The sequence below is a fragment of the Raphanus sativus genome, chromosome 4 (assembly GCF_000801105.2).
Source record: "Raphanus sativus cultivar WK10039 chromosome 4, ASM80110v3, whole genome shotgun sequence".
NCBI classification, from domain to species: domain Eukaryota; kingdom Viridiplantae; phylum Streptophyta; class Magnoliopsida; order Brassicales; family Brassicaceae; genus Raphanus; species Raphanus sativus.
In genome coordinates, this window is record NC_079514.1 from 3,174,029 (window position 1) to 3,189,945 (window position 15,917).

The following is a 15,917-nucleotide window of genomic DNA, read 5'->3' on the forward strand; positions in this document are numbered from 1 at the left end:
ATGGGACCAATACCGACAGCTATTCGATTCGTATCCCATAAGATTGAAATTCAATCACCTTAAAGTCATCAGTTTTCAAAAGCATATACATATCTGTCTCCAAACTCTTACAAAACATGCAATAAGAAATAAACTATGAACATAATACAATTATTTTGCTTAACTAATCACTAACAGAATGACACACGAATCTTAAGCACACAAGGAAACACAATAAACTATATAGCTTTATTACAAGATTATGACATAACCGTGTCAGGATCCATCAGAAATATATGCCCCACACAGAAAAATAATAAACTAGCGACTAAGTGTTACTAAACTAGGTTATCTTATACGACGATCAAGGAGGAAAAAAAGAGTCAAAGATCTTGAAATTTAAAGCATATTCCTTAGCTTTAACTAAGAAAGATATCCATTATGTAAACTTTGTCCACAGAAAAAATAGTGATGAGTAAATTATAAGCTTTGTTTCACAGAACAGAAAAAATATGAATCTAGAGGTTTCGGGTTATTGAATACGTGGACTAACAAGACCTGCCATTTACGCTTCTTCATGACTTCATCTCCCACCAATAATAGCCTTCTCTGGGACGGACACATTTGATGTGTGCAGCAACAGAAAAGGAATCCTCCACACACTTTGAAAAATTCCACGTTGCAAAGTGGGCCTGAGACAACTAGAGATCAGGCCCAATGATTTGATAAGGACAAGACAACATAAGATGAGGGACGACATAGACATTATAGTGTATACAACAAGAGTTAGCATTAATGATTGGTATAAATGTTGATTCGAAAGCTACAAGTCGATGTATTGAGAAAATATCAAAATAATGGGCTTAGTTATTTAGCTGTAAAGCTCAAACAAGGCCTGCTATTATTTAAGCCTAAACATCTTCATCGTACCATCATGAATGTGTTTAACTCAGCCATCTAACTGTACAGCAAAGCAAGATCGCTTTTGCATGGTCCAAAAAATTTCGAAGAGACATTTCTATGTTGTGACAAAGACTCCTCGTTTCAGTCTTTGTACTCTGATTTGAGGACCCACACCGAACCGTTTGGATCCTTCCTAAGCGTGGCAATCTCCTTCAAGAGACTCTTAAACAACGGTACATCTTTAGCAGGGACTCTGTCCGAGAAATGGTTGACAATGCTGCTCGTGTCCGTGCTTCCGCCTCTTCGTTGTACAAAGCTGCATATCTGTCGGATCAGGACCTCGGGCTGCAACGAAGAAGAAGACGGGTTTGGAGTTTGCGTATGCTCAAGGGCAACGCCAATGGCTTGTTCTCTGTTCCCTCGGATTTTGCTGAGAAGCTCTGCGGAAGACGGTGCTTTGCCTGAAGATAGACCCGCGCTGATACCGTTCTTGACAGCTGATGATTTGTCTGCTGTGGTTAACCGGGAATTCACAGTTGAACCGAATCTCCTCCGGACAGATGAAGGTGCACCTGCACAGCCAGATCTTCCCGTCCATGTGGGCACTGAGATGCTTTCTCGGCTACGCAGCATCCGTGATTGGCGCAATGCTTCCGCGGCTCTCTGTGCTACTTGAGATGCCTGGTGTTCAAGTCTCATCTTCTCTTCCTCGTCGTTTGCGTTAATGATGGCGTCGTGGTTCACAGCACTCTGAATAAAAACATGGAAGTTGTCAAGTAGAGTAGACTCCGAAGAGAAAATATAATAGAGCAACAGACAACAAACTTACATGTATTCCATGTGCGTCGAAGAGACTCTTCAAGATATTCGTCTCTTCATCCACTGGCTCACCATTTCTATCAGTGGTTTCCGCATCTTTTTCCCCTGAGACTTCATCCGCTGCATCGTGAATATCAAGTTGTGTAGTGGTATCGGTTGTACTCTCTGTTTGAGCTCCTACGATGTTTATATCTTCAGACAGCTGACTGAAGATGTTAGAAGTCTCCGTGGAAGCGTTGCTGTCACCATCATCATTCAGGATGAAAAGATCTTTCATATCCCTAGCTTTGAAGAATCTTTTCTGCTGTGGATTCTTCAGGATCCTATTGGTGAGAAAATGTTTATATATCTGTCTGTGATATACTTTCTCCTCAATCGTCCCCCGTGTGATCAATCTGTAAACAGTAACATCCTTCTTCTGCCCTATACGCCAAGCTCGTTCCCTTGCCTGCATATCATTTGAGGGATTCCAATCCGGGTCAAAGATGATGACCCTATTCGCCCCAGTCAAGTTTGTTCCCAAACCACCCACTTTCGTCGTCAGAACAAAAACAAACACATCATCTGAGTTGTTAAACTCATCGATCAACGCCATCCTCTGTTTCACTGGCGTAAGACCATCCATCCTCCGGTAACTATACTCGTTTGCTGCCAAGAAGCTCTCGAGGATGTCGAGCATTTGTTGTGTCTGTGAAAAGAGAAGTACACGGTGTCCTTGCTGTTTCCAGACCTTGAGAACTTCCGCAACAACCTTCATCTTCCCACTGCGTTCTGGATTCCCGTAATCTGGGTTCTGGTGAGAGTGTTCTCTCTCGAGTAGATCAGGGTGGTTGCATATCTTACGCATCACATCAATCCCATACAGAGAATTCTTGTTGCCATCAAAAATATCTTCTACCTCTGAGCTCGCAAGGAACGCCCTGTAGGTAGATCGCTGCTCCACAGTGAGGCTGCAGAAGAGAACATGTTCAGTCTTCTTTGTGAGATGTGCGTTCACATCAGCCTTCATCCGGCGGAGGAGGTATGGCATGATCAGATCACGAAGAACAACTGCACATCTGCACATTGTCAAGGATTGTTAGAACTCAAACTCTTGACGATACTTAAATAATTCAAAGAAAGACCAGGTAATCAATCACCTGTAGGCTGTTGACACTTGCAGTGGAGACGCATTGGCGTAGCCACCCACAGTTATGGGAACAGAAAACTCAGCCTCAAAGACGGGTAGGACGCCCAGTTTTCCCGGGAAAACAAAATCGAACAAGGACCAGAGTTCTGTCAGTTTATTCTGGATTGGTGCCCCAGTCATAATAATTCGATGGACGGTCTGCAACTGTTTGCACACCAAAGTAATTTCAGCATTTGGGTTCCGGATACGATGGCCTTCGTCCAGTACTGCATAACCCCACTCAATATTGAGCAGCTTCTCACCATGCAGCCTCAATTGCTCATATGTGGTGATGAGTAGCCCCGAGTCAGATTTTAGAACCCGGTTAATCAAAGAACTCCATTTCTTGGTGTTCTTAGACTTTTGCTCATGATCACTCTCGACTGAACCTTCACTATCATAATCACTTTCAGAGGCATTGGCTCGTCCTTTTCCATTTGAATCTTTTGCCGAGTCATGGAGTATTTCCACGTGAAAATCCGGGTACCATGTCCGTGCTTCCCTTCTCCACTGACGCAAGAGTGTGACAGGACATATGACAATACTCGGCTTGTACATCTTGCTGAAATGCAAGGATCCGAGAAAAGATAAGACCTGAACAGTCTTACCAAGACCCATCTCGTCCCCGATAATGCCACCAGCCTTTTGGCAATGAAGTTCCCAGAGCCACTGCACTCCAACTCTTTGGTAATCAAAAAGTTTATTAAATATACGTTCAGGAATGTTTAATCCACCCTCAAGCGGTACAGAGGATGTCTCGTCGTCGTCCACGTCATCAAGATCATCTAGCTCTTCTTCCTCACAACTGGACGTGGTCGAGATTCTCCGTTCATCTTCTGCAACGTTGCCAAGGTAATCAACATTAGAACTATTTTCTGTACATCAACTCAAATGAGGAAAAAGAAGCATATGCTGAAAATATCAATTCAGAGCATTGCATATATCACGACCTTATCTTTTCCAAAAGTATTCAACCAAATTACTAGCAACTAAACTCACAGGTTCAACCAGCAATATGTAAATATGTACATTTAGCTCACAATATTATCAGACATACCATTTTCTTGAAGACTAGAGTCTTCGTGAGAAATCCGCTTTGTCCATTTCCTTTTAGGCAAAGGCCGCTTCTTTTTGCTCTTCCCAGCTTTACTTCGCTTTGCATCACTATCCGAAGAATCATTAGTCTTGTAAAGCTTTCTTAGCCTTCTAAAAGGAACAGGGGTCGGTTCAAGCTTTGGCAAGTCCTGTGCATCAAGTAGCTTGGTTGTTGGGCGAGCTTTTGCAGCCAGTGACATTGATTGGACAGCTCTATCGATACTGCTGGAGTCCTCATTTTCGTCATTTTTGTCTTCTCCTTCAGGTAGGTTGCGCGAGTTTGAAGGTCCAGGTTGTTGAAGTCGGCGTTCAAAACCCTCGAGCTTGTGAAAAGGCGTTAAAATTCCTTTTCTAACCAATTCATCTCTTTCCTAGACACAAACAGCTTTAAATTAGTCACTCACACAGTCTTTCATATACAATTTTGTTAACATTTTCCATATCCACAAATCTTGTAGTAATCAGGTGAAACTGATCAAACCTTTATATGGACGTACCGTTTCAACAAAACCTGCAGAAGCAGCATCGAAAACGGCATCAAAATCCGTATCCTCATGAAACGACACTACTCTCACCTTCTTCCCTTCTCTCTTGCTTGGTTTCCGAATCTCTTTCAATTTCCTCTTCAGACTAGGCTCTCCCTTCACCAGATCCCGCAGTATATCACTCCGATCATCAGCACCACCACCAGAAGCACCGCTTTGACCATGTAAACCAGAGAGCTCCTTTTCGAGTTCATTTTTCCTCTTCCTAAGGCTTCTAAGACGGTCTTTAGCAAGAGCATTCTGAAGTACAGAACCACTCTGCACCGCTGCATCATCACCCTCCTCCTCCTCGGCTTGCTCAACGGTCGATGCAACAGCATCTATTTCAAACTTCACAGCCCTCAGTTTATTCAAAATCTCGATATGGCTTGACGGAAGGACATTGCCTCCTTCCAGCTGTATAGACCTCTCCTCCACACTCCCATCGATATCAAGCTTCTTTGTCGCCTAACAAAGATAAAAAATGCTAACATTTAAGATATAAGACTCTCAAGATTCATAGACTCAAAAGCGCAGCAGAGGTAAAAACGTACCTCATCGAGAATCGTCTGCTCGATATCTGCAGGATTCGCCGATGTCACCCCTAAGCTACTCAACAAAAACCTGTCCTCTTCTTCCTCCATTGAATCAAATCACCTTCTCAACTATAAAACTCTTTATCGCATTTGCATTCCTTGTTAATACACATAGCCTCTAAATCAAGCTTCGATCGCTAATCGATTCCATGAAATAATCAAATCATACAAACTTTTTTTCCCGGAAAATTCAGGAACGACTAACCTGAATTCCCGGAAAATTTTAGAAAATTCGTAAGAATTGGTAGGGTTTCGTTCCTTGTCGTCGTCGTCGTCGGTCAGAGATGGTGGCTGAGTCGTCCTCACGCAACCTTTTTCTCGCTCGGCCGCGTGATAAGTAGTCTAATAAATCACCGTCTTTGTGATAAATCAAGCAATAGCCCCACATAAGCCCATTTTTAGAAGCCCATAAAAATGGGCCAGGTCCAGTAAAGGTTTTAGGCCCAGACCTCTCTCTCTCTCTCTCTCTCTCTCTCTCTCTCTCTCTCTCTCTCTCTACATGATTACAGGGTCAATGTTTTTTCGTTGCAGAAATCGATTCGCGTAAGTCACCATTGGTTTTGGGAATGTGACAAATCTCAAACATGGGGATGATGTAGTTTTGTCGATTTTCTTTTTTTTTTCTGCTAATGAAATTCTGTCTGATTTATTACATCTTCCGGCGATTCAACTCTTCTTCTTCCACGGAATTGGATGGTTACGCAGGAGAGATAGAGAGAAGAAAAAGAGAGAGGTATGATTGCTTTTTTTGGTTTGACTTGTTGTTCGATCTCAGATGGATCTTTTATGCAGCAAGTTTAGATATATAAGACCTTTTCTTACAGAATTTTGAAACAGGTGTTAGGGGGGTTCTTGTCTGAATGGACTTGAAAATGGATAATGTAATCGGTGGCAAGTTTAAGCTTGGTCGGAAGATCGGCGGTGGCTCTTTTGGAGAGCTTTTTCTTGGTAAAATATATTGCTTTTTTTTCTTTTTGTATTAATCGTTTCTCTTTGATTCGTTGCAACCTTTTATTCATTTTTTTTTTGATTCAAATCTGGAAATACTTTCAGGAGTAAGTGTGCAAACCGGAGAAGAAGTCGCTGTGAAGCTGGTATGATTCAAATCTACCATCTTTATTCATCATGTGATTTAAGATCTCTTTGCTCTTCATCTTCTTGATCTTTCTATGGTGATTCTTATTTGAAGGAAAGACTAAAAATTGAATCTTTTTAATAACTATTTTTGTGAAACTTTTGGAAGGAGCCAGCGAAAACTAAGCATCCACAACTTCATTATGAGTCCAAGATTTACATGCTTCTACAAGGAGGAAGTAAGTTCACATCCTCTGACATGACTTTTGATGATAAAACATGAGCTCATCTAAGTTTTTTTTTGTTTTATGTGGGTGAAGCTGGCATCCCTAGCCTCAAGTGGTTTGGGGTTCAGGGAGACTACAATGCGATGGTCATTGATCTGCTTGGGCCGAGTTTGGAGGATTTGTTCAACTATTGTAATAGGAAGCTTACTTTGAAGTCAGTTTTGATGCTTGCGGATCAACTGGTTAGTGTACCGTCTTGTGGTATTGGAAGTTTCGGAGTTCCAACTAACTAAAAATGTTTGTTGATGACCCTAAATTGTAGATTAGCAGAGTTGAGTATATGCATTCAAGAGGATTTCTTCACAGAGACATAAAACCAGACAATTTCTTGATGGGACTTGGTCGCAAAGCAAACCAGGTACGCTTTTTTCTTTCTCTGCACTTTCTATTTCGGTGGGTTGTTACCCACTAAGTTATATTAGATTCCATCTTCTCTCTCTTTCTCTCTCTTGGTTACTGTTTCTATGAGTTTCTGCTTTTGCTTTTTCTTTTTTCAACCAAATCATAATATGTATGTAGGTGTATGTCATTGATTTTGGCCTTGCAAAGAAGTATAGGGATCTCCAAACACATAGACACATCCCTTACAGGTGATTTTTTTATGGAGCTTTCATGTGCATGTCTCTGTATATTATTCCTTATTTAAATACTTACAGATAGTATATTCATTATAGAGAAAACAAGAACCTTACAGGCACAGCTCGGTATGCTAGCGTCAACACTCACCTTGGTGTTGGTAAGCAACTGATCCAACCACTTGAGATCTTATCTACTTCAAAGCTGTGTATACCATTTTTTTAGACGTGTGCTTGCTTGTGTAATATTTGGCAGAGCAAAGTCGAAGGGATGATCTGGAGTCTCTTGGTTACGTGCTCATGTATTTCCTCAGAGGAAGGTTATATACATGCAGATCCTTTTTTTTGTCTATAATTAAATCTTTACACTTGCTTGGTCTGATCTTTCTGTGATATTCTGTGTTCAGCCTCCCATGGCAGGGACTAAAAGCTGGAACAAAGAAGCAGAAGTATGACAGAATCAGCGAGAAGAAAGTTTCAACTCCTATAGAGGTATGGTGAAGACGGCTTATATACCTTGATTGTAGTTTAAATCAGGCATTGTCACAAGTTTTAATTGTATTGTTTCTTTGTAACAGGTCTTGTGCAAGTCCTATCCACAAGAATTCGCATCATACTTTCAATACTGCAGGTCCTTGCGATTCGAAGACAAACCAGACTACTCGTATCTAAAGCGGCTATTCCGAGATCTCTTTATCCGCGAAGGTTTGTGTGTGTTTTCAGAGACTAAACTTTTACTTCTGTTAGTTTCTGTGTTAAACAACACTCTTATTGATTTCACAGGTTATCAGTTTGACTATGTATTTGACTGGACTGCATTGAAACACCCTCAGAGTAGTTCTAGTTCCCGGTCCAGCTCTCACGGAAGGGTGAGTAGTTCTTCTATCTATATATCGAGTGTCTTTACCCACTTTTGATCATTATTTACTATTTTTTTTCTTCAGCATCGTACCGGTAAACCAGCTGTGGCTGCAGGACCGTCTGCTGAAAAACCTGAAAGGATCTCAGGTAAATCATTTAACCCCTTTTTTAAAGAGTTGGAAACATATCTGCCAAGTGGTCGGATCTAAATCTATTTTTGCTTTACAGTTGGGAGGGAGATCCGCGACAGATTCTCTGGTGCAGTTGAAGCATTCGCGAGAAGGAACGCTACAGGAGCCACTCCCCATCAAAACCAAACCAAGCATCGAACTCTTGACGATGTTCCTTCACCAATGAAACCTTCTGTGGTAAAAATATATATATATATTATTATACATATTAAAGCTCACTTTGAAGGCATTAAATTAAACTCATGTTTTTGTGATTCAGAATATGGTATCTGAGAAAGGAAGGAACACTTCCAGATACGGAAGTGCTTCGAGGAGAGCGGTGGCCTCAGGGAGTAGGCCAAGCTCATCAGGGGAACAAGGGGACAGCCGCAGCTCAAGCCGTGTGGCCTCAAGCGGTGGTGGTGGCCGACCATCTGTCTTTCAGAGAGCCCAAGCGGCAGCTGGTGTGAGTGGATACGAGTCTAAGACAGCCTCTGCCTTTAACCGAAACAGAGTGGCTGCTTCTAGGAATGCACGTGATGATGCTCTCAGAAGCTTTGAGCTTCTTTCTATCCGCAAATGAGAAAAGAAGTAATAGAACAAAACGGAACTGTACACTATCAATCTGCTCCTTTTCTTCTGTAAATTGGATTCCTCCCTTTACACATGTGTTGTTTGTTCCTCACGTTTCCACGAAACTCCCGATTTTCATGTATTATTATGTCTGTAACGTTTCTCTGGATTTTTTTTGTATTAATTTGTTACGCTGTTCTTGTAATGTAATCACGACAAGCTGTTTCTGCATATTCGGTTTGTTTTTGTGTGTGTTTTTTCTTTACTAACTAAAAAAAACAGACTTGGTCCATTTCATCTTTGGAAAACGAAGTTATACAATTTTATGGGCTGTTAATGGTAAACTGAATTTTCATAAAATTGGCTAACTACGTATCTTAGGACTTATCTGAAGCCCAAATTGTATTATGAGCCTTCAATACCAAAGACCCATTCTGTAAATTTCTGCCGGCCTTGTTAGATGCGTATGTTTTCATCTTTTTGTAATTTAATGTGAGAAAACAAAATTACAACGCATAGTAAATACTAAAATTCAAATTCATACTTTTATTAGAAAGATATGTTTAGATTTTGTTTGTTTCAATATTTTTGTGAAGAGAAATGTTTACAGAATTAGATAATTATCAGATATATTCCAGGGATTCTCCCAAGTTGCAGCTATTCTAGAGCGCATATGAAATCTCCAAAAATGACCTAGTTTTTATGACTAGTAAAAAGATATGCATGATATATTTGTGAAACAAGACAAAAAAGTTATAAATACTCTCTTTGTGATTGGTTGATGTATTCTTGGGTACACCAAAACATTAAATATGAATCCATACAATCATACACACGCATTTAATGTCTCTCCTGACTTTCTTCCCATCTTTGCTAAGCACTGTTGACCTAGAGTTTATGTAAACTTATCCTGACTAAGTAAATAATACACGACGCAAAAAAATGTGTTAAAAGAGAATAAATCTATCAAAGAAATAAAACGAAATATTTACTTTTGGGAGTTACATAAGCACTGAAAGAGATAAAAAGACTTCACAACAGCTTTCTGAGAAGTCAAAATCAGTACACAAAGACAAAAGATCTAATCGTACATGACATATGATTAAGTTTGAGTTATATCACATTCTTATTGAAGCGTGGACCCCACAAAAGAAGGTAAGACTCCGTGATCTTCTGTTCTAACGACAGTACAAAAAGACTTGGCTGATTCTTCAAGCTGAAGGATAATTCAATCATTAAACTTCCTCTCTATAAAATTTCCGTTGAAGAAGAAATCGAGAAAATTACATGGAAGAAGATAGGAGAAGTAGAGGGCATCCTCTGTTGAGATCGAAGAAGAGACAAGGAGGAGGAGGAGGCTATAGCCATGGCTTCTCACAATCTCAGATTCAGTCTCTCGCCGTCATCTGTCAAACACTCCTCCCTCCTCCTCCTGAGACCAGGGCGGAGCAAGAAGCTGTTGATACCTTCGACGTAGCCTCCCGTTCTAAGCCACCTTTCACCGATGAGGTTCCCTCTCTTTATCCTCTGTTCTCTAGTGTTGACTTTCTGAATCAAGATCATGCTGGGTATGATTAACTAGAGGTTGGATATCCTGTTTTTTTTAGGTATTTATGATCCATTTTGTTCGAATAATCAATTATTCGAACTAATTCGATATGGGGCCATTAGGATATTTGATATTTTGGATATCTGGAAAATTTAGATTTTAACCGAATATCTTTACGGATAGATAATTTTTTTTTATAAATCTAAAATAATATAAAATAATAATATTTAGTCACAAAAATAAAAAGATATTTAACTTTTAAATTCTAATAACCAATATAATAAATTTAATAAATAAAAATACTTTAAACTTAAATAAAATATAAATTTTATATTTATTATTTAAATATATGTATATATATGCATATAACGAATCAGATATTTGTTTCTAAAAATATTAATATTTGTGGATATATATATATATATATATATATATATATATATATATATAGTATTTGCTTTTTCGTAAAGTTACAAATATCCAGATTTTTCTGTTCGAATAAAGAATCAAATCAAAATTTACATATATCCGGATATTTTGTCAAGGCCTACTATTAAGGCAATAGCTTTTATATATAATGTTTCTTATCAACTTTGGTCGTTCTTGTTCTCAATCTTTTACTATCAATGTTCAAGAAATTGTTAGACAAAAATTAGTCTCTTCATATGGATTATTTCTTAGACAGTTGACTTAGAACATTTTACAAAAATCGTTATGTTTATGATTTGATTACCATTTTACACTGGTAATATGTATTGCTGTTTTACTGATCTCTGTTTCTCTAGGTAGCGGAGATGATAGCAAAGAATGGAAGATCAGAAGCAGTGAAGGTTTTCAAAATCATATTGACGATTCTATCATATAGATTTGGAACTTTATTCCTTTGTGGCTCTCTCTGTCTTGATAAGAACTGGCCTTTCGTCCTTACATTCTCTGAGCTTCCATTGGACAAAAGAGAAGAGATCCTGAGGATGTGGTCGAGACAGAGTGGCTTCTTCCTTCCTCTTCGAATCACTTTCTTCCTTGCAAAGTTCTACACTCTCTTCTCCTTCTTCTCCCAGGTAAAACACCACAAGTTCATAAGAAGTCAAATGATTACTAGTAAGCTAAGCTGTTTGTTTGTTTTGTTCGCAGAGAGATGAGAATCTGAAGAACCCTGCATTAGAAGCAATAGGGTACTCCATCGACACGACCAATACGAGCAAAGATTACGAGACGCCAAGACCTCTAGAGAAAGGGATCATTGAGACCAAGAACGAGACTGACGTTACCATCCGACAATCTCTAACACAAAAAGGTGTTCACGTCGCTAGAGAGGATAACGACAATGTCCACAGGATCAGATGCGATGTAGTTATTGTAGGCTCTGGAAGCGGAGGAGGTGTTGCAGCTGCAACACTAGCGAAAGCAGGACTCAAAGTCTTGGTTCTTGAGAAAGGAAACTACTTCACAGCTCAGGACTACTCAGGTCTAGAAGGTCCGTCTATGCTCGAGCTATACGAGAAAGGCGGGCTCATGACGACGGTCGACGGGAAGTTCATGGTCTTGGCCGGTTCAACGGTAGGTGGAGGAACAGCTGTTAACTGGTCAGCTTCTATAAGAACACCGGATCATGTTCTGCAAGAATGGTCGGAAGAGAGTAAGATCGAGTTCTTCGGTAGCCAAGAGTATCAGCTAGCGATGGATGAAGTCACTAGAAGACTCGGTGTCACGGAAAGATGCGTCAAAGAAGGGTTACAGAACCAGGTTCTGAGAGAAGGGTGCGAGAGACTAGGGTTGAAGGTAGTTTCTGTTCCAAGAAACTCACCGGAGGATCATTACTGCGGTTCTTGCGGGTACGGTTGTAGAGAAGGAGGCAAGAACGGGACGGACAAGACTTGGCTTGTTGATGCCGTGGAGAACGGTGCGGTGATCTTGACAGGCGTCAAAGCTGAGAGATTCGTTTTCACAGACAACACTGGCGATGAGAGGAAGAAGAAGAAGAAACGATGCGTGGGAGTGATAGCGAGCTCTGTTGGAGGAAAGATTGAGAAGAAGTTCATGATCGAAGCTAGGGTAACGGTTTCATCGGCTGGTTCGTTGTTAACACCGCCTCTGATGCGTTCAAGTGGGCTAGAGAACAGGAACATAGGGAGGAACCTGAAGCTGCACCCTGTTCTCATGACATGGGGATACTTCCCGGAGGAGAACGGTTCTGAGTTCTCTGGGAAAATGTACGAGGGAGGGATCATCACATCGGTCCATCATGTGCACGATGCTGAATCTGGTTGCAGAGCGATACTGGAGACTCCGCTAGAAGGACCAGCTTCGTACGCGGGGCTGAGCCCGTGGATTTCAGGAGCTGACCTTAAGGAGCGGATGATGAAGTACGGAAGGACAGCTCATTTGTTTGCTCTCGTTAGGGACTATGGCTCTGGTGAGGTTTTGAAGGAAAACGTGGTTACGTACAGGACAAGCAAGAAAGATAGGGAGAATCTGAGGGTAGGGCTTAGACAGGCTTTGAGGGTTTTGGTTGCAGCAGGTGCAGTTGAAGTTGGAACATATAGGTATGTCACTTGACCTACTTTGTAAACAGGGCAAAGCCGGATGAAACATTCGCATCGGTCCTAGATTTTAAAGAACTATTATAGATTATCTAATTTTTTAAAAATTAAAACTAACCTAAAAATGGTTTATTGCCTCAGTAAATCTTAGATCCGGACAAAGGATTTGTAAGTAGTAACTCTTTTAAGTTGTGTTCACTATTGGATTGTGCAGGAGTGATGGGCAGAGGATAAAGTGTGAAGGAATCACAAGAGAAGCCATGGAAGAGTTTCTAGACAGCGTTGATGCGGTTGGTGGTGTCAGCACAAAGGGTGAGCACTGGACGACGTACTTCTCGGCTCACCAGATGGGTAGTTGCAGGATGGGACTCACGGCGGAGGAAGGTGCGGTGGATGAGAAGGGTGAGAGCTGGGAAGCAGAGGGACTGTTTGTTTGTGATGGGAGTGTGTTGCCATCAGCTGTTGGAGTGAATCCAATGATCACCATCCAGTCTACTGCTTACTGCATCTCCACAAGGATAGTTGCATCACTGACAGAAGGCAATAACTGAAACTATCTCATCATGTTCCTGAAAGATTTTGGATTCATACTGAATAAGTGAGTGTTCCTTGCAAGAAAAGATTCTGGTGTGTTATACACGTTTCTGCAATGGTACGTACTAGTTACAGTTTCTTGAAGAATTTCAAAATTATTAATGACAAATTCGAAATCCATAAGAACTCTTCATCACTTTATTTAAACATCATTTCACACATGCATATGGTTTCTCAAGACATGTTGATGATCATGATTCTAATTCTAATGGTTCGTTCCATTAAAATTATAATGACAACTTGGTAAATTGTCTACTAGGAACAACAGGAGTTTGTCGAACTTCGTCTGACAACAAAGAAATTTGTAACAAAAAAGATTGAAAGAAGTGTATCCTCTTAAAACACTACAAATCGAATGAAAAAAAAATGATAAAACCATGAATGTATAGTTTTGGGTATGTATTTTACAAAACGATCAAAAAGAGCGACCATCAATCAGTGATCACCTAAAATATTTTAGTGCTTATGTTGCCTTCGTCGCTTAAAACTTGACTTAGACGCAATAGTTCCGAGAGAGTCGAATCCTGCGGGTTTAACAAAATAAAACAAATGTTTGGGATTATATAAGATTAAGTGAAGTAGTTTATATATCTGATGGACTGATGGTTGTAAGTAGTTACTTGTTTGCTTTCCAGACTTTCAATCTTCTCTTGCTGTAAATTTTGCATATAAGAGTAACAATATCAATTAAGAAAGAAACAATAAGATGCTAGTCCTTTTAGATAAAAAATTCGTTTAGTTAAAAAAAAAGATCATATACATATACACAGAGAAGGGATCAGATTGTAAGAAATATGCGTATAAAAGAGTAAAAATGTGACTTACTAAAGCAGAAATTATTTTCCTAATTTGCAGAACATCAAGCTCAATTTGTGAAATCTTTGATCTAATCTCGGATACCTGCATTGAACCATGATTCATCAATGAACATTAGCGTATTAAAAAGTATATCAAAAAGGCATTGATGGAGCTAACCATCATAAACAAGAATCATTGTGTAGCTTAGAATAAAGTTCTGTCCAATCAAAGCTAAAACTACACGATCTCATATAGAAGTTAAAGTAATTCGTAACTACTAAACCCAAGCCAGAAATCTAGTGTACACGATGGTTTCCTTACATCGTGTAAAATCTTTTCAGATGTCTTGTAATTCTGCTCTTCTTCCACCTGAGACAAGGCCTCTAACGGATTCAAGTCATTACCGGCCATGATGGCGGTCAAACACATGCGGAGAGTGTCTAGTGCGACCATCGTCACGATGATAACCAAGAGGACAAACGTCATCTGTACAGCCACTGTCGGGGAGTATCTTAAGACAGCCCATAAGAGATCCGTTGTCTTCACCGTAAGATCTACCATCTAGATGAACGGATTGAACAGTAGTTGATCTGAGTTTTTGTCTGTGCAAGGATATCGATTTGTCTTGTGGAGCAAGGTTATTATGGTTTAATTCATACGCTCTCCGTGGACAAACAAACCTACAAAACCCTAAATAAATACTAACATGAACTTGGGCTTATTTTTAATTTATATTTTATCTTTTGAATATTTGGGCCCATGGCTGTAGGGTTAGTTTAGCCTTGTTAAACACATCAGGTTTATGGAAAGGCAAAGAGAAATAAAATGCTCACTGTTGGCACCCAGTCCGGAGGACTTGCTCATCCACGAGCTAGAGCCGCTAAAGTGCGAGCCTTACCCTTCCGCTTGGTTTACTTCTCCTATGTTGCCACTTGTCTTCGTTATTTCAAGGCTAGAAAAGAGAGAATCTGATACTTTAAAATTACGGTGGTGCACACCGCAGGGAATCCATTCAGAGAGTGGGACCTAGAGGGCAACTAACACTTTCAAAATTTTCAACTCTCCATTTAATAAATTGAACGGTTTTATTTGGAAAGTAAAGAAGCAACGGTCGGTTATGTCTTCCCTCCAGACGACAGGGTTTTTATTCGGACACCACTAAAAAAGGACAGCCAAACTCTCTCTTTAATTAAAGAGAACTTCAAATTTAATTTACGTGATTATAGATTAGATAGCCACTTGATTACATTAATTAATAATTTCTGTATAATGATGATATCTAGCTTTAAACCGGAACCAATAGCCACCGTTCGATTTGGAACGATGGACCAGAAAAAGGACGTGGGCATGAGTCCCCCCTGTGTACGTGGGTCCCACGTAGCCTTCTAAGTATCCCTTTTCTAGCCGTCCGATTGAATCCCATGAAGTTGACATGTGAGCCCCCACTTTCTCTTGAAGTTCTCGAGTTTGAGGATATGTATGCACACACTTTTATTTGTTTATCCATTTACTTTTCACCCTATTTTAATTTGCTTTTACTAATCCCACGGATGCAACCGTTTTGATGTCATATTTGTTTTTAAATATCAGATTTGGAGTCAATACCAAACAAAAAATCTGAACATTACCCACCTTGATGGATGATTCATCATATTTTGTTAAATTTTATCATGTTAATGATGATGGATAGTAATCATAAATAATAAATTTATAGAATAATATGAAGGAAATATAAGAGAACAATAGAATAAATTCATCACATTCATTTTTATCAAAATTTGCAGTCAGATATTTTTATTTATGTTAAAC

At 39.8% G+C, this 15,917-nt stretch overlaps 4 protein-coding genes and 1 long non-coding RNA gene across 6 annotated transcripts; 2 read left to right on the top strand and 3 right to left on the bottom strand.

The window, feature by feature from the left end:
* Positions 1-815: 815 nt before the first annotated feature.
* LOC108853622 (protein CHROMATIN REMODELING 8-like) lies at positions 816-5,331 on the bottom strand. The gene is made up of 6 exons (XM_057009668.1): positions 5,043-5,331; positions 4,462-4,956; positions 3,927-4,335; positions 2,841-3,705; positions 1,712-2,759; positions 816-1,632 (listed from the first exon to the last, which is right to left on the bottom strand). Exons 1-6 carry the CDS (start codon positions 5,130-5,132, stop codon positions 1,024-1,026), a joined length of 3,516 nt encoding a protein of 1,171 aa, XP_056865648.1. The 5' UTR covers positions 5,133-5,331; the 3' UTR covers positions 816-1,023.
* Positions 5,332-5,612: 281 nt separating this feature from the next.
* Positions 5,613-8,855, top strand: LOC108853626 (casein kinase 1-like protein 6). Of its 2 annotated transcripts, none has more exons than XM_057007177.1 (15): positions 5,613-5,817; positions 5,909-6,032; positions 6,138-6,178; positions 6,328-6,397; positions 6,479-6,627; positions 6,708-6,803; positions 6,965-7,035; positions 7,120-7,181; positions 7,277-7,340; positions 7,428-7,512; positions 7,599-7,725; positions 7,804-7,889; positions 7,965-8,028; positions 8,110-8,249; positions 8,332-8,855. In XM_057007177.1, exons 2-15 carry the CDS (start codon positions 5,945-5,947, stop codon positions 8,632-8,634), a joined length of 1,446 nt encoding a protein of 481 aa, XP_056863157.1. In that variant the 5' UTR covers positions 5,613-5,817; positions 5,909-5,944; the 3' UTR covers positions 8,635-8,855. The 2 variants fall into 2 exon arrangements, with proteins under 2 accessions (XP_056863157.1, XP_056863156.1); XM_057007176.1 differs by having other exon boundaries at positions 5,922-6,032.
* A 735-nt stretch (positions 8,856-9,590) lies between these two features.
* On the bottom strand, positions 9,591-10,050 carry LOC130510653 (uncharacterized). Its single transcript, XR_008944358.1, has 2 exons — positions 9,912-10,050; positions 9,591-9,840 (listed from the first exon to the last, which is right to left on the bottom strand). It is a non-coding gene; the product is annotated as an uncharacterized LOC130510653 (long non-coding RNA).
* LOC108855907 (long-chain-alcohol oxidase FAO4B) lies at positions 9,777-13,475 on the top strand. The gene is made up of 4 exons (XM_057007175.1): positions 9,777-10,133; positions 10,959-11,234; positions 11,308-12,719; positions 12,931-13,475. Exons 1-4 carry the CDS (start codon positions 9,912-9,914, stop codon positions 13,265-13,267), a joined length of 2,247 nt encoding a protein of 748 aa, XP_056863155.1. The 5' UTR covers positions 9,777-9,911; the 3' UTR covers positions 13,268-13,475.
* A 167-nt stretch (positions 13,476-13,642) lies between these two features.
* LOC108849981 (uncharacterized) lies at positions 13,643-14,787 on the bottom strand. Its single transcript, XM_057007178.1, has 4 exons — positions 14,430-14,787; positions 14,136-14,210; positions 13,931-13,963; positions 13,643-13,834 (listed from the first exon to the last, which is right to left on the bottom strand). Exons 1-4 carry the CDS (start codon positions 14,667-14,669, stop codon positions 13,757-13,759), a joined length of 426 nt encoding a protein of 141 aa, XP_056863158.1. The 5' UTR covers positions 14,670-14,787; the 3' UTR covers positions 13,643-13,756.
* Between the last annotated feature and the right edge of the window lie 1,130 nt (positions 14,788-15,917).

Bases quoted from the DNA above. Each gene is read 5' to 3' on its own strand.
- LOC108853622 (XM_057009668.1), bottom strand. From the start codon at position 5,132: ATGGAGGAAGAAGAGGACAGGTTTTTGTTGAGTAGCTTAGGGGTGACA. The intron at 3,706-3,926 runs GTATGTCTGATA...GCAACGTTGCAG, and splicing joins CTCTAGTCTTCAAGAAAATG to AAGATGAACGGAGAATCTCG. The intron at 1,633-1,711 runs GTAAGTTTGTTG...GTTTTTATTCAG, and splicing joins TCGACGCACATGGAATACAT to AGTGCTGTGAACCACGACGC.
- LOC108853626 (XM_057007177.1), top strand. From the start codon at position 5,945: ATGGACTTGAAAATGGATAATGTAATCGGTGGCAAGTTTAAGCTTGGT. The intron at 6,804-6,964 runs GTACGCTTTTTT...ATATGTATGTAG, and splicing joins TTGGTCGCAAAGCAAACCAG to GTGTATGTCATTGATTTTGG. The intron at 7,726-7,803 runs GTTTGTGTGTGT...TTGATTTCACAG, and splicing joins AGATCTCTTTATCCGCGAAG to GTTATCAGTTTGACTATGTA.
- LOC108855907 (XM_057007175.1), top strand. From the start codon at position 9,912: ATGGAAGAAGATAGGAGAAGTAGAGGGCATCCTCTGTTGAGATCGAAG. The intron at 10,134-10,958 runs GTTCCCTCTCTT...CTGTTTCTCTAG, and splicing joins AGCCACCTTTCACCGATGAG to GTAGCGGAGATGATAGCAAA. The intron at 11,235-11,307 runs GTAAAACACCAC...TTTTGTTCGCAG, and splicing joins TCTTCTCCTTCTTCTCCCAG to AGAGATGAGAATCTGAAGAA.
- LOC108849981 (XM_057007178.1), bottom strand. From the start codon at position 14,669: ATGGTAGATCTTACGGTGAAGACAACGGATCTCTTATGGGCTGTCTTA. The intron at 14,211-14,429 runs GTAAGGAAACCA...GGTTCAATGCAG, and splicing joins CTGAAAAGATTTTACACGAT to GTATCCGAGATTAGATCAAA. The intron at 13,835-13,930 runs GTAACTACTTAC...TTAAACCCGCAG, and splicing joins AAAGTCTGGAAAGCAAACAA to GATTCGACTCTCTCGGAACT.